At 41.6% G+C, this 23,009-nt stretch overlaps 1 protein-coding gene across 1 annotated transcript in view; it reads left to right on the plus strand.

Annotated features, from left to right (window-relative positions):
- Positions 1–20,750, plus strand: part of cd276 (CD276 molecule) — a 61,708-nt gene extending 40,958 nt beyond the window's left edge. Inside the window, exons 5-8 of the mRNA XM_046375595.1 lie at positions 130–267; positions 3,907–3,948; positions 9,589–9,627; positions 19,874–20,750. Of these exons, the coding sequence (XP_046231551.1) occupies positions 130–267; positions 3,907–3,948; positions 9,589–9,611 (203 nt within the window). The 3' untranslated portion in view covers positions 9,612–9,627; positions 19,874–20,750. The remainder of the gene's footprint in view (positions 1–129; positions 268–3,906; positions 3,949–9,588; positions 9,628–19,873) is intronic.
- The last annotated feature ends 2,259 nt before the right edge of the window (positions 20,751–23,009 follow it).

The following is a 23,009-nucleotide window of genomic DNA, read 5'->3' on the forward strand; positions in this document are numbered from 1 at the left end:
AATGAATTCCTACCAGCAAAATTGTCAAACGGTGAAGTAATTGTGATGGATACAGCAGTGACAGTTGTGCTTCTTATTTTAGCTCTGCAAGAGTGAATAATGAGGCTCTCCCTCTGCCCTTTGCTTCAGGTCAGAACGTTGCATTCCCTCCGGTGGCTCTGTGGGTAACTGTTGGCCTGGCTGTGTGTCTGCTGGTGCTGCTCATTGCCCTGGCTGCTGTCTGCCGCAGGAAGATCAAGGAGAGCTGCGAGGAGGCCAGGAGAGAAGGTAGAGGGATGGGGGCGGCTTGCACATTTTCACAAGTAGTACAATCCATTTCTGATGACTTTCTTGGAAATCCATGTTTAATCCTCAAGGTTGGATAAGAGCATGTGTTTGGGCTGTCTTGCCCTTATTAGGGGCAATATGAAAAGTTAATCTCAGAGCAGTGACGACTTTGGAGCTATAGGCACAAAAAGATAAAGTAATGAAATGATTTTCTGTTTTTCTCTGTTAGCCTGCTGCGTACACAGTTCAAGGGCTTGCTGAATAATGGATGCTAACATATCATGCTCTCAGGTCTGTTCAACTCTTCTCAGGGCCTTCATTAAAATGCAGAAGGACTCCTTAAAGTCTTCACATAGTGGGCCAGTCAATGATATGCATAAGTGCGACGTGTTGCCGAGGTCATGTGGGAGGTACATTGAGAGCAGGGGAGATAGAGCAGAAAACAGCGATGAGATGTTAACTGCTCAAGGAACTTTGAGAATCCAGAGGGAGTTCTGCTTAATGCGTATAAGCAGTATCTCGGATGGTGGGACACATATCTTTGGCAAAGAGGAACATCATTACTTGGGTCCAGTAATTAGCGTTGCGGAATAGCTGAGGATCCCTGCAAGTACAAAGAGAAAAAGTTTTGAAATGAGATAGATAGTGCAGAGCCACCAGCTCTGCTGTAATGAGATCCGCTCAGAGTGGAGGAGACATTTAAATAAAGGTCAGCCAGTGTCTGCACCAGGGCCCAGAGGTTTGAAAATAAATATGGAAGTGACACAGACTCAGAGGAAAGAGTAAATAGCTCCATGGAACATATGAAATCAAATGAAATGGAAAGAGAGAAATATAATGCAGGTCTTCCCACGGGCAGAAGGCTCCCAGGGTTGTGGGGCCCTTTTCTTCAGTGGATTGGATGAGGAGCTGTGTTTCCCGCCTGCAGCCGTAACACCGAAGGCAGGATTTATTATGTGGTCATCCGCTGTCCGCTTTATTGAAATGTTAAGTCTTATTCTGTCCCCTTCCAGCAACGCTTCTGCAGTCTCTGGTGTTTTCCAAGCACGAACTTGAAGAGTGGGAACTCTGACTTATTCACATATCATGCAGACTCTCATACTCCTGATAGAATGATATTGTATGAATACAGATGTGGAGAGGCTTAAAATAGGATTCACATACCCAGAGCTGTGGGGAGGGCAGGAAGCAGGGAAGTGCAACCTAATTGTGGTTGTCTTATCTTTTAATGGCGTTCCCATGTACGGCCAGATTGAAGTTGACTCTCTCTTCTCCATGCCTGGGTAGCGAGGGTGGAAGGGTCAGTAAATGTGGAGAAGTGAGTAAGTCATTTTTCTTCCCTGTCATAAAATATGTGGAGAACCCGAATGTGTATCATAACAGCACAGAGCAGGTTGTGGTATTGCAGTTGCAAGGGAAAGCTCAATTCCAGGGACAGTGTTGCTTCTCAACACCAGTATGAATCTGTTCTCTCAGATGCTTTTTTTTTCTTTCATCCCTATCTTCTGTCCTTCCTTACATAATGACTGTGAATCTAATATATGCTTTCAGTGACCTATCCAGGGCCACTGTTCTATTTCTCCAATGCTCATTTTACATTTAGATAGGCGTGTGATTTAATCAGACCAATGCTTGGAGATCATGTGTAGGTGACAGGGGACGGATCTCCCCCGTGTGACAGATTAAAGTCATAAGGGAAGCAGTGTTTCCCCGAGGGGATTTTTACCACAGGGATGCACATGTTTCACAGGGGTTAACCCTCAGGTTCACAACAGACCAAATACTATGACTGATCGCCTTTCTGTGCATGAGACTCACATGAAATGACAGACATGTACATTTATTTCACTCAGTGTGTAGAAAATGCATGTAAATAAACAAAATCCCTGGTCAAAATATTGGCAAGTGAATGCTGTTTTCTTTGTTTAAATAAGCAAAATTGTTTATTTTTGTCAGGTTGAGTTTATATTCAAAGGGAGAGAAAATGAATTAAATCCTACGCATCACAAATGCTGCTGCCATTAAGCCTTACGTCTTAATATGCACAAAGGATTTAAAAAGAAGAAGGGCCTGTTTCTAGGGTGCAGGAATAAATTAATTAGGCCCACTAATCAGTGTATTTATAGTACTATAGGTTTACTAACCGAGACCATTTGCTTTTGCTTGCATTTGATATATACTCATGAAGTCACAGCAGTGCTAGAAGACATTCAGCAGCAGTGCTGCACCAGTTCTAGGTAGGGTAAACAAGGAGGCGAAAGGGAGGATGATGAGGAACAGTTACACTCTTCTGGCTTTTCTGAAAAGCCTTTTCTGTCCTGGGACTCTCATCTTTTATGTGGTTTTTCCAGCTTTTGTGCTTAAGCCATAACCACACTTCGTACCCCCACACATTTGGGTTGCAGCCAATAGGGACATAAAATTGTAACATTCTCAATGTACAAGGGAAGCAGTTCTCAGTCCCTGCCCTGTGGATGCCCTCGTCTTCACCCTGACTTTAAGGTGGCTTTAAATTAGCCTCAGTCTGCTATCAAAGCCCTGCCCCCAAGGTATTCCAACTGCTGCCTCAGTGGTGAGGCTGTTAGTCGATTCAGAGGTGCTGAACGAAGCGGTGAAGGTAAACAGGCTCACACATCGGTGTGGATGTTACACCACGGTTCTGAAGATGTGAAACAGTGGTATATGTTGTTTTTTTAAAAGCTGCTTTCACTCTCAAAGTGAACTAGTAGGTTGTCCTTACATTCAGTTCAAAGTTGCAATCTAAACTATCATCTTGACAGAGAGAAAAAAGTTAGCAATTATAATAATATGTGGACATACACTGTGAATACTATAGTGTGTACTATAGTAAATACTATGTGATTTTCTAAAATCTGCTTTCAAAACACAGTCTTTTATGACTGTATTATGAACTAAAACTGTGGTGTGACTAGAATAATGCATGTGGATTCTTTTATTATGGGTTATTCTTTTATTATGCTTTTTTTTCCCTCTTAATTTCCCCAGAGGATTATAGTCTCTGCTGTCAAAGCCAAGGAAAATCAGGCAAACGTACAAGAATATAAACAAATGAATTGTATTGTCTTGACATTAAATTTTGTTCAATTATCAATTTAATCTCATGTAACCCGAAACAGTGGATCTCAAGCCCAATTACCCTGAAAATTGTGTCACTGAATTAATATCAGCCACTTGGATACTCTGTCTCTGGCCTATTTTTAGCCTCTGTGCGGGTGTGTGTGTGTGTGTGTGTGTGTGTATGTGTGTGTGCGCGTGTGCACATGCATGCCACGTGTGTATGCAAGTGTGACAACTCATCACTGAGTTGCCTCCCTAACTCTGTTGACAGTGGGTTTTCAGAGAGCCAGCAGCTAAAGCCTAATGTGATTACTGTCTTTGTGAAAGGGCTGGATAAGAGGTTAAGGGGTGGGTATGGCGCTGCTTGTGTGTGTGTGCGTTTGTGTGATATGGTGGGGTACCGCTGTGTGGAGCTTCGTCGTCATATAGCTCTCACATTGCAGCTTCTCCTTTGAGCGGTAAAGGATCGGCTCACCATAGGCTTGTGATGAAGCAACTGCATTGTGTGCCTGCCTTTGTACTGTGGCTCCCACTGATAATGACCCCTCTGTCTTCCCACAGCTGAAGAGGCCAAGGCGCTGGAAGAAGAGGAGTCAAAGACAGGTCAGCCAATCCACACCTGTTCAAGTCTCAGCCATCAGAGTGCATCAGATAGCTGCTGTATGTTTTAGTTAGAACTGCAGCTGTGCGGATGCTTATGGCAATTGCTGGTCAGGAAACAGCAGTCAGAAATCCACATAATAAACTTTCATATCCTTTAACTAATACTGCAGTAGAAATATTTAAATAAGTTTCAATTTTTCCATTCAGCACGGTGAGCTGTGTAGAGATGCAAGACTGTAAACACCATCAGGTACAGACAACATTTTATCCACTGAAGACAACTAGAAAAAAGAGTAAGAGCTGTATTAAGTGAATACAGCTCAATCGCTGAGCCTGTGAACAGGGCACGTATTTCTGTATACATGCAAAATATCACTAAATAACTTCATCTAGAATTGTATTGGAACACGTTATTTACTACTTACCAAGCATTTAGGTTACAAAAAAATCAAATAACACTCACGATTTAGTGTGTGGTTTGGTTTTTTAAAAAGAAGTTCATTTGGCAGGATGGTAGAGACCCATCAGAGCAAGTACCTGAGTGTTAACTTTGTTTCCTGAAGTGTGAGTGAACGCTGATGAACCGCGTGAGAAATGAAACCAGCTAGAGGCCCGGACTACATTGAACACAGCTACCCAGTGGCATCACTCCACTCCACTCCACTGTGCATGTGAGTGAGTGAGTGTTTGAGGCAGAGGCACAGAGACGAGCGTACTAATTTACTAATGCCAATGAGCTGTTTTACATTATACGTTCCCCCAAAGCTACAGCCATCACAGCGAAATCCATCTTGTCTATAATTTCAATGGTAACAAGTTCCACAGGTGAGAGGATGCACAATATTTACGAAGAAGAAGACAGAAGTGTTGCCGTGTCCTGCACTCAAATGATTTTTTTTCCCGAGCTGAATCGATTTGGCACTTTCAGTCCAGGCCAAAATGTGTTATGCATGTTGTTGTCTCTTGGAATTAATTGCTTTGCATTTTTGTAACGACTGTAAAAATTTACAGACATCACCTGTGACAGTCCTAATGCTACACAGTGTTTGACAACTCAGTATTCTTTCAAATCTAATTAGTTTAAATCACTCAACACAGTTAATGCCCAGAAGGAGCTATAGTCAACATTTAGAAATGTTTCCCACGGTAAAGAGACTTTTCACAACTGTTCAAAGATGAACAAGAAGAGCAAGGCAAGTGACTATGTGAGGATGTGTGAGGATGAGTGGCGCTCTAAGCTACACTTTAATGTCAGCATGCTAACGTGCACAGTGACAGTGTTAACATCCTGACGTTTAGCAGGTATAATGTTTCAGACCAAAGAGTAAATAGCTGTGCTATTTGCTTTGGGCTGAATGCTAACACCAATGTGCAAACATGTTCATAATCATAATGCTCACCAACTTAGTTTAACATGTTACTATGTTAATATTTGCTAACAGTAACCTTAATTTGAAAAAAGTTATAGACTTTGCTCAGTGCTCAGGTTTGTTTGGTGTGATCTTATGAGTCCAGAATTAATTTTTACATTTGCAAGAGGAGCAAGCTTGTTCTGCCTGCTCAGCCTCAGTGACTACCCCTCACAGTCCTGAGCAGTTTCCCTCAAGCGTTAATGTCATTAGAGTTATTCATTTGACTCCATCTTTAGTCTGATTGAATTATTTAGCCTTTCTGTGAACGGCAAAGTTAATACCATGTGATTTTAATAAGCTGAGAGGTGAAGGAGAGTCTCTGAGTGAAGGGGAACAATGACTTTTATTCTCTACTGCCTTTCTCATGAATGTTTCAGAGAGATCTGTGCAGCCAGGAGTGGGGTAAGCCATCCCTAAACTAGTGAGTCTTAATAGTTCAGCTTTAACAGGGCAAAGGAGAACAGAGCTCGGAGGCCGTAGCATGCCTGTGTTCCAGTGACAAGACAGCAACTTGCAGCCTCCAGTCATTGTCCATGCACCTGGTTGATCCAGGTGGATGTCGTGGGCGGTGAGCTGGTAAAGTCAAGCTAATGGCTTCGCCTTATGAGATCACTCTGTAAGCACTCCAGACAGGCAGCTTTGTTTTGCCATCTGGCTTCAATTGCGCTGACAAAGGCAGAGGTTCCTGCATGAGACAAAGGAGCTGAAATGAGCCCCACTTTAATAAACCCAGGATGATGGGGAGCCACGTTTGTGTGTTATCTTAATGAGCTGTCCAAAAGAGAGCGTGCCTCCCCTTTCAAAGCCAGTGTGGTTTGAACAATAACCAGTGATAACTGGGGACCTAGGCTCATTCATTTGCAGTGGGGTAGAATCCCTTTGTTGCCTTTACTGCAGAGGCAAATAATGTTTAACAAACAGTGGAGCCCAAATTTTGGATTCATTTGCAGCTGCTAAAACCAACAGCACCCCTTCGCACACACACTAACAGGTCTACACATGCCGAGTGACACACACATCATACGCAGAAAGAGGCACTGTTATACTACTAATCTACATCCACATGTGGAGATGTGCAGCATGCACTGTTCTTGCTGGCTTCATCCCTCACCTCCCCCCTAAAATGTGTTCAGTAATCTGAGCATGATGTGCTGTTTAAGAGGGGGCTGCAGTCACGCAAGTGCAGCTCCTCCTGTTAGAAGAAGGCTTTAGCTCGTGTGCACCAACCCCTGTCTACCTAAATCTTGGACTCCAAGGAGTCAGGCCTTAGCAACAAGGCTCCTGGAAGAGGGTGTTAGTCAGTGACCCAGTTCTTTCATATACAAAGAATTGTTGGAAAGAACAATTTGACACGCCTTCTGAAAAGGGAGCTCCATGTGAAAAACGGTTTTATTAACCCTTCTTAACCGAGACGAAGTCCCTTTAAGGCGGAAGGTTAGGGACTGTTGGGCCATAAGCTGATAGCAGAGGGAAGCCTCAACCTTCACTGTTGTCTGGCTCCTTCATACCCAGGCCAACAATGAAAGATGGGTGACAGTTGCTAAAATGATATTAGAGGCTCAAGCCCAGTAGCTCGTCATCTTAAATATGTTCATTTTAAAAATCTAGCTAGCTGAGGCTGTGTAAAGGTGACACATGAGCCGACAGACAGAAGGACAACTGTACCAGAGTCAAAGTCACTTCTGTGCTTATTATATCCACGCTTTGTCCTGTCTGTTGAGTTAGACACATAGCAGTGGAAACACCTCCATGCTCAAGGAACATAATATTCACATTATGTTTCTCATGGGAATCAAAGTGTAGCATGTTGAATGAATGAATGAAAGTGAAGTGGTATTGTTGTACGTTCCTTTAAATTATTTTTATTGGAAAATAATCCATTGTACAGTCAATTTGCCGATAGTTAGGGAACGTTTTTTACATGTTTATTTAACCACAGAAATTACGATGTAGGGAATTGGGTAACTAAGAATAGCACAAGAAATGAATGTAATAAAACTAAATGATTGCCTTTAAAGGCACCCTCTGGGGTTTTTGACTACTAGCAGCAATGGACCAATGTTTTTACAGGCAGGTCCCATTACATTTGTTTGCGGGTGGCATGATGTACGTCCTGTAGTTGGCGGCAGTAATGTGCACACAAACTGAGCAAGGCAGAAATGAGTTTCCTCCGTAGGGTGGCTGGACTTAGCCTTAGAGATAAGGTGAGGAACTCGGACATCAGGGAGGAGCTCAGAGTAGAGCTGCTGCTCCTCTGCGTCGAGAGCGGCCAGATGAGATGGTTCGAGCATCTGGTTAGGATGCTTCCTGGACGTCTCCCTGGGGAGTTGTTTCGAGCATGTCAATCCAGGAGGAGACCCCAGGGCAGACCTAGGGTGCGATGGAGGTATTATATCCCTTGTTTGGCCTGGGAACACCTTGGTATCCCCCCGGACGAGTTGGTGGAAGTGGCCGGGGAGAGGGCAGTCTGGGTTCCCTACTGAGACTGCTGCAGAAGAAAACGAACAAATAAATAAACGATGCCCTAAACACATTTGTAGAACCTGAAAGATACACATAAAAGGTTTTAGTCAGAAAAACTGAATGTAAATACAGTAATGTAAATGCTTTCATGTGTTTACAAATAACTCTACAGGGTACCTTTAATTCATTGTTTTCCCTAAGTTACTGTAATTTTAATTTACTGACATAAATTTACAAGCCCAAAATAAACCACCGCGTGTAGAGGCTGCTGTTGTTTGAGTTAAAATGACGTGCTGAAGAAACTTTAAATACATGGAATTACCGGACCAAAACTTATTAAAAAGTTGCATGCAGTATTCTTATGGCTTAACCCAGTTTGACAAACCTGCAGGTCGTGAGCATACCATTCCACACTGCTGCAGTTCAAATCGAGAGGGCCTTGGAAAGCAGCCCCAGGCAGCTCTGCTTGACATGTCGTTTCTTTTCACTGACACCACAGACTCATCCACTGGGCTCTCCCAACGGTCACACATTACTGACTAAAGATATGTAAATAGAACATTCATGTTGCCTTCATTATTAGATGTGGGTCACTGAATAACTTCAAGAGCACTAATTAAAAGAGCTCCCTGCACACCATTGCTTAGTAGTTGTAGTTGCTTAGTAGCGTACACATTATTCGAGCACTGCTCTCATGTTCCTTGCTGGTTCAGCACCATACAGTAAGCTTTATGTTTACTACTGTGTTTTCTTCAAGGGTGAGCCATGAGAGATGCTGTTTTGGTGTTGAAGGCCAAATAACAGGGATTCGATAATAATGGGAATTAAAGTCCTCCTGTCACATGGTATAGGTTTCCCATAATGCTGAATTCTCTAATTATTTACACATAAATATTTCCTGCTGCTTCTTTCTCTTGTTTTTTCAAGATATTGCATACCTTCAACGTTAAAAACTGTTAGATTCCAAAGAGAGATTGCCAGTTGCTGGGAAAAATTCGCTTCCCTTTGAATTTTAGGAGGAACTCATCACGGATGTGTGCACGCTGAGCTACTTTGGCAACCTCTCAGAGGTTATCTGCTGCTCCATAAGGGAAAGGCCACCTGATCACTGTCAGATGAGATAGAAGAAAAATAGCAGCTCTTGTATCATTTGGAATAATGAGCTTTGTCACAGTTAATAAAAGCAGTCAGACCACTCAGTACTGTGCATCACAACAGGCCAGTTCCACTGCTGACTGGTTTGCGTATTAGGCAAAAGTAACAATGTAAAGAGTGCTTTTGAAGAAGGACAGGGGTACTTAAGGAGTGAAGGCAATCCTTTTCCTGGGATGAATCCCCTGTACAGACATTTACATCCTCCAACCCCCACCCTTTCCTCATTCCCCCTTCTGTCATGTAATCTACGCTCCTCTGACAGCACAGGCAAGGCCCGGTGGGAGAGTGTCTATCCATCTCACTACCCCAATCTGCCTCCCCTGTTTGGTTCCACATGAGCACTCAGCTGCTGTGACTAATTAAATAAAGCTCTGTGCCCTCTGCTTCCTGTTAGCCATGGCAAGGTTGGTGCACAGAGATGGAGTGGAGAAAAGGGAGGAAGAACTACCTAGCCTGTAATGATGCTTTGGTCTAAGACACAGCAGACATAAAATTTACACTAATGTTGACATGACCACTTAACAGTAAATGTACTGCTCACAGATCTTTAAACAACACAGTATTTTGAGCTCATGTGTTCATTCTCGCTTTTTCTCTTTTTTTTTTTCAGCCATGACACTGCTGAAAAGCTAAGGCCAAGAGACTGAAGGTGAGTATGTCACACCTTTTTTCCCTCCTTATCACAATTGCCTGGTATTCTCAGCAGTAATGCTCTGGAGGACACAGCATCTCCGGAGGCTATGGGTAAGTGCTGCTGTAATAAGGCTAGGCTGCATTAATTCAGCAGACAGTCTGGGATATGAGAAGTCTTGACATTTTGATTTCAGGAATCACAGGGTCACTCGCTGATATGACAAATCTATTTCTTTTTATCTGGCATGCAAACATAAATTCCCTGGCCTTCTCAAACCACTGTAAAAGTCTGATTAATGGTAAACATTTAAAGTTTGAGTCATGCACCCTGTCTTTCCTTGGCTTTTCTGTCATCCTCATGAAGTTTTCAATCTGCTAACTTCAGGAAGAACTGCAGCAGAACATTTTAGTGTTTACAATAAGAGCCTTACAGAATAAAGATTAAAGGCATCCATTTGTGACATTGAAACAATGTGCCACTGCTTTTTTGTAGATGTTTGGTCAGTCTTGGTCATTGCATGTATTTATAACCAAAATCCATTATGTGTAATCTACCTAATATTGCACAAGGAAAAGACATTCTCCATTTACAAGCAAACTCCCATTAAGCACATAGTACCCAGTATTCATTGCCAGTGCTGCAATGATGCCACCTTCATGCTAACAAGCTCAACTCCCTTGCTACTATTGAAGAGACGTATGCACTAATTAACCTTTTTTCCTGCTGGCGCTGGTTGAATTGGCAATGTCACCACCTTTTTCGTGCTGAAATAAGATCGCAACCCTCACCTTGCTGTTTCATCCTTTAATGGTTATCTATCCATCCATCCATTTTCTGTACCGCTTATCTGTCTGGGTTGTGGGGGATCTGCAACCTATCCCAGCTTACAACAGGTGATAGGTGGGGTACAGCCTGGACTGGTCACCAGTCCATCGCTGGGCTGATGCACAAAGGCAGTCAATCACACATACTCACTCCATGGGGCAATGTAGACTGTCCAGTTAACCTAATGTGCAAGTTTTTGGGACTGTGGGAAGAAGCCGGAGTACCCTGAGAAAACCCACAAAGGCACCGGGAGGACATGCAAACTCTGCACAGAAGGGCCCAGACCAGAATTCAAACCTGGAACTGTTTTTTTTTAAGAATCCCCACAGCAATAAGACAAAGTATCCCCTTTGTCTGTGTTGTGACAAGACATTCAGTACCATGGACAGTTCCGCTTCTTACACAGTAGAAGGTAGCTAAAGTTGGACGTGGACTGTTGGATGTGATTGTAGATATTGGAGGGCATGACGGTCACAACATGTCCCTTGCTGAAAGCACCCTGTGCACGCTGCAAATATGTGGCATACGTTGTAACCATTCTGCTAAAAGGTGCTCAAACTTGGTTGGACTTCCCAATACTGGTGCAGTAACTGGCCCATTTGATAATACATGGCCTTCTCAGAATTGTGTATATGGTATATGGTATAATGTTTTGTTTTTTGTTTTTGTTTTTTTGGTAAATAAAAGAAAACCTGACAGAAGGAAGAGTGTTGATAACTTGGAACACAAACAGATTAGTGACTGGTGTCAGCCCTTAGGACATGTGGAGAATTGTTATGTAATCCAGGAAATGTGACCAGACTTAGAGGAACCTCATCTATACAGCAGCATTACATTGAATCCTCAAAGAATATATATCATAGTTGGAAGCATCTCCAGAATACCCAGCCAGAGATGTTTTCTCTTCTCTCAACTCCCCGATATTACTGCATGCTGCTCTGTTGTGTGTTACTTTGTGCTGGGTGGGTGATCAGGTGGAGGTGAACCATCTTGCTGCAGTATGGATTGACTCACCCATGACTGAATTAGTGTAGACTGACCAATCCTCCCCCTTTTAAAGATACCCAGATGTAGTTTGGTGATGATGATATTTAGACTTTATGTGTGGACTTGTGAAAAAAAGCTTCTCTTGACTATGTTTGAATATTGGATAGCTAGTTTTTGTTCAGAGAGTTATTCCCTTCATGCTAGTAGCAGGCTGAGCTGAAGCAGCAGCAGCCATACAGTGGTAGGCAGGCATGCATTACCGATGGTGATGGGAGCCACAGTGCTGGCAGTGTTGGATTCTGTGGCCCCTGGGGAGAGGAATGGGCCACTCCTGGCACTGGCCCCATGTTCACTCAGCCTTGGCCAGCTTGATTCAGGGACTATATTCCTCTCTGGATCCAGCACATGGACCTCCACAGGCCAGGAAAGCCCCAGACCTTGGAGATATTTTGGTAAAACTATAGCACTGTAACCAACAAAGGACAGGAGTTGTGAGGGCAGTGAGTATTTTTCTGCTCAAAGCTTTTGTTTTTGTAAGAGGGCAAATATTTTTCCATTTTGTTGAGACGTAGTTGTTTTGATACTTTGATGCTGATATTTTTAGAGGCACTCCATCAATTTTGATTTGACAGATATTGAAGTTTTTTTTGTCACAATGGCACTGGAGTGATAACAGGATGGTGTAGCTGGCCTGTCTTTTGTCAGAAAATCTGATCCAATTTGATGAGTCGAGCTGTTAGTTGTTGGGCATTTTTCTGCTATTTAACACAAATTAAAATAACATTTTTCTAACAAGGAAACCCAGTACTAGTACTTCACAGCAGACTTGATCTACTGTGTATATTTGGTGTCCATGACTGTGCATGTGTGTGTACAGCATGGGTACACATCTACTTCATTTGCACCACTGTGTGTGAGTTAGTTAGTTACTGCACTACTGTCTTACATTAGCATACAATACTGGGCCTGCACTGTATTTGTTCTTCACAGTGACTCTAACTCTTACTTTAATAACCAGCAGTTTGGTGTCAGTTGTGTGAATACTTTTTATTACAAGGTTGGACAGTTACAGCTTGTTTTTATTATACCCTGATTGGTCATTGCCATAAAGCCACAGCATGTGGAGTGAGTAGAAGATGATAGAAGGTGCAGAAAGTAATTTCCTGTAACTAGCCAAAATAAAGTCTGGACGGTCGGAGTCAAAGAGAGGACATTTGTCATTACTGTAGTATCCACCGACCTTCACCAAGACTGTTAATGCTAGGTAATATCCTGCAAGCCCTGGGACCTCTCCACTGCTGAATCATCCTGGATCAATTATTCTAATATTTGTGTGGCAGTTTTGCTATCGATTAAGGCATTTATGCAGAGTGTGGCATATCTTATTTAATAAAGCAAGGCTCTGCATTTAATTAAGTCATTTTTTGAGCCAGGCGGCACTTTGTTTTCATAAACCTTTGCCTTATCAATACGTGTGTGCATTCGTGACTTATGTTTATCTAGTCCAGCTTTTATCGTTTCATTACTAGCATCCCAGCACACACAACATAGTAAATGGCTATATGCAGCACTCTTAATATTTTGCAGATTGTGCTCACTGATTTGTTGCCTTCTTTAGTATTCAGCATTCAGTGAATAAAACTTGGAATGGGAATTTAATGCAAAGTTTTCTTAATCACTCAATAACTGTCATGTATCTCCTGTTCTTGAACCAACAATGAGATTTTTTATTTTTTGTTATTTTAATTAATCTTGATTTTCTACTAATCATCTGTATGTATGTAAGGAAATGGTTGGTTGCACTAGCTTTCACTCCTCTTAATGACACTGCAGAGTTAACTACTTATAGGTCAAGACCACTGCTCCATAAATGTGGGTCAAAATCCACAACCCTCTGTGGTTCATACTCAAACCATCTTTCAAAGCTGTGGGATGTTGAGTAAACCAACTGATTATTTTCCAGAGATATAATTTTTTTAGTTTTGAAAAGCCATGTTTGTATTCACCAGTAGGAGGAAACTCACTGGTAGTTTCACAGTGTCTGAATAATGCTGGTGGTCCTAAGCACTCCAGTTAATGCATCATATCACACAACTGACTGATCTGATGTTTTAAAAAAATCTTAGAGGTAACTTTGTGTAGAGAAACCTTAAAACTTTCCAGGTAGCATTATGGATTGGACCGCTAACCTCTGTTCATAATCTACAATGATTTTGTTAGTCTTTTTTTTTATTATTCTTTTGATGTGTAAAGGGGAAAAAAAGAATGGTATTGTGCAGAACATAGGCCTAGCCAGAGATGGCTGCAGATGAGAAGAGAATAAATATTCAAAGGCACACGCGAAGGGAATAAAGCAAAATGAAATGAGGAGCAGTGTGGTCGGTCCCGGTCATCTACCTGATGACTTTCAGTGAATTCCAATGAGAGTTCAGATTACATTTTGATAACCGATTGGCCCTATAGGGCCAATTAGTGCTACATAATGGCCCTTTCTCAGCTCCTTCAGCAGAGCTGTGAAATATTGATTTAATTCACCCCTATATATTCTCCTAAACTCTGGACTGTCATGCTGAGAGTATATATCATTGTTATACTTGTTTGAAGTAATAGCTCAGGCTTTACTTTGCCATGCTTTTACAAGTACAACCTGCATTTGGGGGGGTCCTTTCTTAGAGGATGGGGAAGAGATAAGACAGGGTCAAATCGAGTGAAAATTGAAAGGAGAAACTAGTCTAAATGTATTTTAAAAGCCTGCTACAGCTAGGTGTGCTGGATGGGATGTGAGCTCTGTGATTTCTTTGGTTGGTGAAAAGAAGAAGCAGTAGGAGAGACAGAGGGGAGCAGCTCTAATTCCTCCTTGCTGTATGTGGCAGGTGAGGTCTGGCAGACACTGATGATGTCAGACAGGACACTTACGTTGGACTCTCTCCAGGGAGGTGTCTTGAAGTGGAGTTTGACTCACTATTCCAGTATCTCTGATCGCTGCATTATTTATGCTTTTGTCTCAGCCATTTATCAGCAATTTTATACCTCGCAGCCTCATTCTACAGTACATCTCCTGTGATGGAATAGGCTGCAGCGATGATAGCCTCTGAGGGAAGCCAATAACCGAATATAGTAGCTCATATTGATATCAGAAAGCTGTGGAATGGACAAGTGTGCTGTGTAGCAGTCTCTGCATACTGTTGAAGACCTTGGCAAACATCCATTCACATCAAAATCGTGCACTGAAAAATAAAATATAACAAGGAAAATGCTGTGCTGGCTCCACTTTCTTACCTTTATATTAATTTTTAGGACATGGAACTAGTAATATGTGTGCTGTGCTTGGAGTTGCACAGCAACTGAATCACTGATCAATGACAGCTAATGAACTCGGCAGGAGTTCTACTCCGTTTGCCTCTCAACAGAGAGCTGCCTTCTCCAGAGAGCTCTTTCTTTATCGTTTTTGCCAGAAAAGAACAGGAGCCTTCATTGAAACCAACTGCCTCTGGGCTCAATTAATTACCATAGATTACTCATAATGCAGATGAGAGAGTGTGTATAAGATGAGTGATGTGGCAATGTTGAAAATCACACACAAACACATGCATGGATACAGACAACTGGGACATTGTGATTCCAAAGTATGCCATGAATGTATAGATGACAACAAAGCTCTGTAAACAAAGGGCCATAACAAGCTAAATAAAGCATTGTATCTATATCAATAAAAATGATTATCCCATAATGATAATAGACTTATCTGCAGGCACAAACAAATGTTCTCTGAGGCTGTTTTATAAGGCTGTCTGTATCAAAATACGGACATCGGATGGAGCAAAGAAAATTGATACACCAGAAGGAAAAAGCTAGAGCTATAGTCTACTGCTGAATGCTGCATACTTGTTGGCACAAACACACCCAGTAACACCTGTGACCCCACAGCAGAGGTGACGCAGCAGATGTATGTTTTGCTTTGCTGTAGAGGACAACTGGGAGCTCCATGGTGACGACATGGTTTGCTCTGTGTGTGATCACCAGGCCATGGCCTTTGTCACAAGCTATTAGCATCACTTAATATCCCTCACTGAGGCTGATCACTGTCACTGTTTCCCTTCATACCCAACATATCTGAAGAGCTGAAACACTCTTGATGACAAGAATCTCTGCAGTTTTAGCAACCCGATATCTGATTTTTCCTCTAAGAAGTCTAAACTTATCCAAAATAGAAATATTCTGTTCACCACAACCAACAACAGGACAGTAGTTTTTAAACCTAAATATCCATTAGTCTTGTTACAAGCAGGAGCGGGCATTTTTAAATAGATCCCAGACTCTTGTTTACAAAGAGTTGATATCAAAGAGTATGTTCAGCACCAGAGAATTTACAGATGGCTGAACAGTCCCCCCACTGTCATGAGAATACGCTAAACATGTTGCTTGTTGAATGGCGAGAAGACTTTTAAGTGTAGCTTTCTGAAGTGTGCACACATTATCGAGAAACTGCAGTAGAAGTTGTTCAGATAGAGGGAACTCAAAGAGTGCTCATCTCTGCATGTTAACTAACTGCTCCAGTGCTTTTTTTTACTGTAGAAGTAGATTAACTAATGAGATAAGGAGAACCATGATCAAACATGCGGAACAAGTAATTCAAATTCAAGTGCGCAGAAATGATGCTGTTGAAATGCACTTGATAACAGTTACTTGAGGATTGCGTTCTTTTAACTGATGCTTTGGAATTGATTGATTTTTTTTTTCGCGTGCAACTAATTAGTGATGCATTAGTGAATATTTAACCTGTCAGTCAGCCAGCAATTACATTTTTGCTCTGTTTGGACTTAATTTCAAATGACCTGTGTATCTCGACCACCGTATGTCTTTTCTCATTGCTGTCTCCAGTCTGAGGTGTTTTGTAACCATTTACTTGATTGTCTGTGTCATTTTCATCCTTCCATTTTACAATCTGTGACAATGGCCACAACAAGGTGTAGGGATACAGTAGGGTATCAGCAATCGTGCATCAGATGGCAAATGGCTTATTTCTCGAATAATGGGTGCACATCATGAAACAGTATTATAGATAGATAGATACTTTATTGATCCCGAGGGAAATTCAACCATCCAATAGCCCGTTACTGCAGTGTAGGTTAGTCAAAAGTAAGCAAGCAAACAACCTAACAAGGCCTAACTGTTGTTGGACAAAATTAAGACTAAACATATACTAAATAAACTAACATATGCTACATAAAGTACAATAGAGTGCTACAGTACTGGAAAAAAATAAATGGAAAATATACATAACAAGATTGTCACTGTAGCATTGACCTCTGTACATAATCTTAATCAGCACGAGTTAAGGACGATCACTTGTCGTGTCCTTTTGCCTGACTCTAACATTCCTTAAACCCATATCTGCATATTAATGCAAAATTGCAACTGTAATATTATTGGAAGCATTGTGCTTTCTGTTTGTAGGAGTAGTGTTGACCAGTCATGTTTACATGGGCTTTGATTACATGCTTTTGCTTTGACGGACACAGTAAAAGCGGAATACTCAAGAAGACAGTATAAACAGAAACCCCCAGAAACAGAAACAAAACCAGGACAGTTTATATGCTGTATATAACTCAAAAATCTTACTGAAGATTCTCAAAGAAAATTATGGCATTCAAGCAAAGCTAAAAGCTGGGTTGAAACCACTTTTTCTTAAACTTTTGATAATGGTTGAAGTCTAGAAATTGGCCTAAAATTGTTAAGAACAGAAGGATCAATGTTGGGTTTCTTTAAAAGAGGTGATATAAGTGGTATACGGTAAATGACTTGCTTTTCGAGGTGGCCTCTTGGTGTAAGCACAGAAAAACCTTTCTCCTGGTACTGAGTCACCTCGCCTTTGGGGCTTACTACCAGAGTCTCTTCAAACGATCCTTTAGACTGAAGTGAAAAATCAAGATTAATGCACTTCCACGTCCCACCCAGGCTCCGGGGGAAAAAGTCTTATAATTAACACCAGGGGGGCTGCAGGCTGCTTTTGGAGAGAGGTCGAGGGTGGGGTGCCTTGACTGCAGAGAGAGGCTGAGAGAGAGAGAGCTGATAAAGGTGTAAGACTTTAGAGTGTGATGTGTGCTGCTGCTTTGGAATAACAGTGAAGCGGTAACAGAATGACCTGTCAGACACCTCACTCTGGCTTATTGTTATTGGGACAAAGTGGAGGGGCCCGTAGCAGGAGCTGCATTCACAGTGATCATTGTAATACATTCTGACTTATATGTGACTTATCACTGGGAGTGAAAACCACACAGTTTACTTGAAGGCTATGTACTTACAGTTAAGCTTACTAATTACTTATATTTCTTCCCATGCTGATGATACTAATCACTGTCTAAATATATATCACACTCCACCTTTGTATCCCGCACTTCTCATGGGATCCTATTTCCCTGGCAGCCCTCTACTGTATATTGAGGCATTTAAGACATTGTTAATGTCTATGTAAATGCATCCATAAAAGTATCAGTTTACAGTATACTGCATGATTATCCATTCTTGCACAGAGAAATTGTCATGGTAATGATGTTGAAGTTTCACCAAGGTTTAGCTGCTCCCTCATTATCCTGAATTCCTCTTCAAGGTTATTCCCAAACATTTGCTTTCATGGTCCAAAGTCTGGTGGTTGTCTTTGATAGTTACTCGGATCGTTGTTGCTCCGGTCTGTGTCAAAAAGCAGCGGGCCTGCTAATTTCTAGGCGTGATGCGCCACTAGCATATAAATTTGGAAAAGCGAGAAGTTACTGACGGGGAGAATGGAATATGCCACTTACATTTCGGTGCAAATGAGGAAAGAAATGGGCACAGTGTGGATTTACAACAGTTCATTAGATTGGATCCACTGTGCCGCGGTGTCTTTCACGTGAACAACCTCCTATAGCTCAAGTAAATTAGTGTGCAATCTCGTGTACCTGCTGTAAATGAATCTGTCCATCAGCTTGTGTCTCAGGTGTTGGAGAAGAGAAATGGTTCTGTCCTGCCATGGCTACTTTGGATTCTCAGAACTAGAGAAGCCATTTGTTAAGCACTTAAGTTGGAGTTTACTTTCTGATTTGCCAGAGCTGAAAAAAGAAAAATCTTCTCAAGGTGGTTGTTCCTGTTATTTTGTAAGATTCTGAGTTACTGTGCAGTAGGTGTTCATCCAGTGTCTTTCATTTCACCACTGACCTCGGACTCAGCAGCTATCATGACTCCACTTTGAGGGTCACGTACGGGTAAATTTCAATCTGATGAGAAAAGGCATGTGTGAAAATTGTGCTGTGTCCATTTGGGTGATGGATAAGTTGGCAAGTCGGATTACCCTCTGACAGGGAGCAAATGGAAGACTAACTGCATTTTCAGATGCAGCGCTGCTCCGTAAAACAAATATTTCTCTGCATGCTTTGCAATTCCCAAAGATTCCTGTCATTTAGAAAGACTTTATTATTGTTACAGTTTATTTATTTATTTGCTTTGACATTTTGAAGCTGTTAGCGATGCCCTTAGGGTTTCATTTAGGATTTATTCACATCACACCAGTGTGTCGTGTGTAATATAGGGACAATAATAAGCATCAATTAAGCAGTAGCAGAATCTTATTAACGGAGCTATTTTTGTATTTCCTGTGATGAAATACTGGGATAGATACAGTGAGTGCTTTCAACATGAGTTACAAGTTACAGTATATCTAAATCAAAAGTAAATACATGACAGGTTTAGACAAGTACAGATAAGGTCTTAATGGGACACAGAGCTTGAGCAGAATTAGCTCCTCTCAGGGTGTTTATGTTGGGTATCTCACCAGGAAACAGAAATTAAAAGATCTGTACTGATGAGCAAGTCCAGTGTTTTCATTTAGAAGTCCACCTCCGTGCAGATTCAGCTGACTGACTTGAATAATGTATCTAAAAACTGAACCGCCAAGCATATACCGACTATATTGCTTTTAAAAGCTTCGTGTAGGGGAGCTTCATGTGTGACATAATTAAATTCCACCCAAGTTAATTCAAACTGTTTAATGATGCAGGGAGAACAATTTCTTTTGCTGTGCTAGCAGTGGGGTGGTCCACGGGGGCTATGAGAGAGGAGAGGCTTTAGAGGTTCAGCGCTTGTGATACAGAGAGGAGGATGAGGATGTATATGATGGAGAGAGTTTTGAAGGTTGTAGCATCCGTGGAAACACAGCTTCCTATTTAACCATGCCAAATTTGCTTGCTTTTTCATTGCAGCAGTTTTCTTAACTGTTACTAATAATGATAATCCTAGAGAACCATTAGCAATCTGCATGTTAGACCAAGTGTTACCTCTGCTCGCCTTAGTTTTAAGGTTAGCTCTTGGCTACTATCACCAGCCAGCACTGTTTCATTATTTTGGAAAGCTATTAACCTCTCTCACAGTGAACAGTCTGACATTGTACGCATTATGTTTTTGTGTCTTTTTCCAGGAGTCGGGGCCAGACGGCGAGTAGGAGATGAGTCTGGCGGGTAATCCCACTCCACCTATCCATCAACCTGGAGACTATTTCCAGCGTCCCCCTACAGAATGTCAAAGCCTGGCTGAGCAGAAGATGAGTCCATCATCTTCTTTCTAAGACTTTCCCTCGAGTTTCCATCAAAACACATAAACACATCATGTGCCATTATTTCCTATTGCTGCCCCTCCCTCCCTCCCTCCCTTCTGTCAATGGAGGGCCGTGGCAGTGAGCGAATGCAGCTGAGTGGGTTGTGTTGTAAGCAGTATGCAAAAGAGAAGCCCTGTTTGAAAACTACAGGACGTGACAGGATCCTTTCTCTGTCACTGACATCATTCTGTATGGGGCATGTGCCAGAGATCTCCTGTCTAATAGGAAGTGAGACACTTAAAGAGATGACCCTGTCTCAGTTGCCATCACTGTCTCTCTGCCAGAGAGAGAGCTTGGCTCTGCCATTAGTTCTGCACTTGCTAATTAGCGTCTGTCGCTGGAGTAACTTGTACCTGTCAGTGTGTGCCTCTCTCTTATATTCAGTAACTTGAGGGAATTGAAATTGAACGCCAGCTAAGCTCCAACAAACTGCAAATGGTCCATGGGATACACCATGATTTTCTCACTTACCTGACAGCCTTATATGTAAGAAATTGTTTTTAATGAACACAGACTATCTCAGCTAGTTTCAACTGCTTGTGTGGGATGTTGTATCTTTTCCAAGATAGGGGCCGTACAGGTTGTTTTACTACATTTTTTAGGTACTTGAGCAAGTCCTAGTGCCATATGTCCATGTATGAATGCCAAAGCCACCACTAACCCAGTGCCTATTTACATTAAAGAGACATTGTGAAACTGCCTGGTCGTTGGTAATTATTGGTCCCATTCCTGAGGCCACTATGTGCACATTCAACTAGAACAAGGTCGAGTTTATTACAGACATTTCTTCACCTGCAGGATAAGCCACGCTGCCCAAATTCATCCTTCCATTTTTCCATTAGTTGATTTATCTGCCGACTAGACTGTTCTACATAATGAGTAAAACATGAATTATGGTCAAAGTAATACAAATATTTCATTTACATGCATATCAACAGTGACATGTTGGATTGTTCCCTGTTAGACGCAGTCCTATTTTAGGGCTAATCCCTTTCTGTTTGCAGATGCTCAGTCATCCCAAACATTTTACTTGTTTTGAATAATGGATTTTCACTGTGATTGTTTGTTGCTGTCATGTGCAAAATAGCTACCCTGCATCAAGTCTGACTTGTATAAGTAATGCAGAAATACCTCCCCAATACAGGAACACACACACACACAGCCACACATGCACACGTACTGTGTCCTCTTCCTAAGCTGGATGAGACTGTTGATCAAACCCCAGGCTGTGCCCAAACCTGCAGATCTCTCTGTACAGTAGCCCTTGACCTTGCTGTGTGTCCTCATGGCCCAGACACCCATCTGAAATTAAATTACAGATTAGTGGCTTCAGGCCCAAAGAGGGGTTTATTTGGTTGGGCCCTCTCTGAGGTGCACTCTGATGTCTTTCATACAGGGACTGTTAAAAAAAAAAAAAAAAAACATCACGAGATTTAAGGAAGAAAATTCCAGTCTTCAAGACATTTTCTTTTTTCTGACTGTGAGCACTGGAGCCATTGCCCCCTAAGACTGAAATGTCTACAAAAACTAAATCTTGCATTGTTGGAGTATTCAACAGAGGGCCAGTGGGAAACGCAATATTAAAAAACAAAAATCATGAGAAAACCAAAGTCAAACTGAGGGAACTCTGATGAAACAGCAGCTCCCATTTTCTTTAAACCCTACTGAATGCACACAAATGAGACAAAAGAAGCAAATGCCAAGCCCTCGTTAATTTGGAAGTCTGCCATGCCTTTCACCATCCTTAATTACAATTTACATTCACTTCTAACAACATTCAAATACTGGTGTCCATCAAATGTAAAAGAAAAAAAAAATGTTGTGGAAAACACTTAACAAGGTTTAGGGCTGCCCCACAGCCAAGCCTCAGGTTAATTCAAACTCACCACAAGATCATGGTGCATGCAGTGGTAGTCTCATTTCTGTGGCCTTTAAAGCAAAATCACAAGAGCCCAGTCAGTTTTGGTGTGTGGCCTTATTAATATGTATTTCAAGTAGTTTCATGGTTAAAATCCAAAGACCAATTGAAATAAAATGAAAACTTGATCTGAAGTTGATATTTGATATTAGTCACACAACGGTGTGATTTTAAACTTTATTGTGTGTTTGTGAGACTGTAGCCTACCACTGAAGCTGGAATCTGTGATAAATTATGTCCCAAACTGGTATAGATACAATATAAGTGAGATTAGAGCAGCGTAGCATATTAATTATTAATCACAATTCTGTAATTGAAATAACTGCTCATTTAGATTTTATTCTACACGATTTCAGTCCTTTGTTTTAGTTGTTGAGACCACTTTTATGTGAGCATCAGTTGTTTCCAGTCCCGTTCAAAGCGTTCTGTAATTGCTGTGCTCGCAGCCGCTGTGGGTTTTCTGTTTGCAGCCCCCTCGCTCTCCACTCAGTTTGTGCCACAGCAGCTGAGTTGAATGCTGGCCTTCAGTTGTGTTGTGTGTTGTCTGTATGCTGGTACAACACTCACTGCAATTTAGAGGTGGCATAAGTGTGTACAAAGTTGGTAGAGAGACTCAAACAGAAGCTGACAAATAGAGATTTGCCCCAGGCAGCACAAATTCAGGCAAAGATGTGTGTGCTGGAGTTGGCAAAAAGAAATTTTAGGTCTCCCAAATTGTAAGTCTCAGCAAAGTAGTAGCTCCTGGTGAGTTTTGATCAGTTTAACGCTCCTGTTGTGTTCATTTGTCAGGAACAGCAATGATGTTCCCCGGTCAATTTGACCTGGTGCATATTTTATTATGCAAAAGAAGTCTAAAAATAAAAAAAAATCCTAATAAGCATTGTTAATATTTAATTACTAACTCCATTACTATCTATTCTGTCAATGTTTAGTGCAGTGGTGTTCCTTACCTCTCACAGATAATGGTTCAATTAGGATAATTCAGTTGTTTTTCATAAAAATGTTTCACCACTTTATTACTTTTGAAAGACCAACATATAA

Source organism: Scatophagus argus, chromosome 1 (assembly GCF_020382885.2).
Source record: "Scatophagus argus isolate fScaArg1 chromosome 1, fScaArg1.pri, whole genome shotgun sequence".
NCBI lineage: Eukaryota > Metazoa > Chordata > Actinopteri > Scatophagidae > Scatophagus > Scatophagus argus.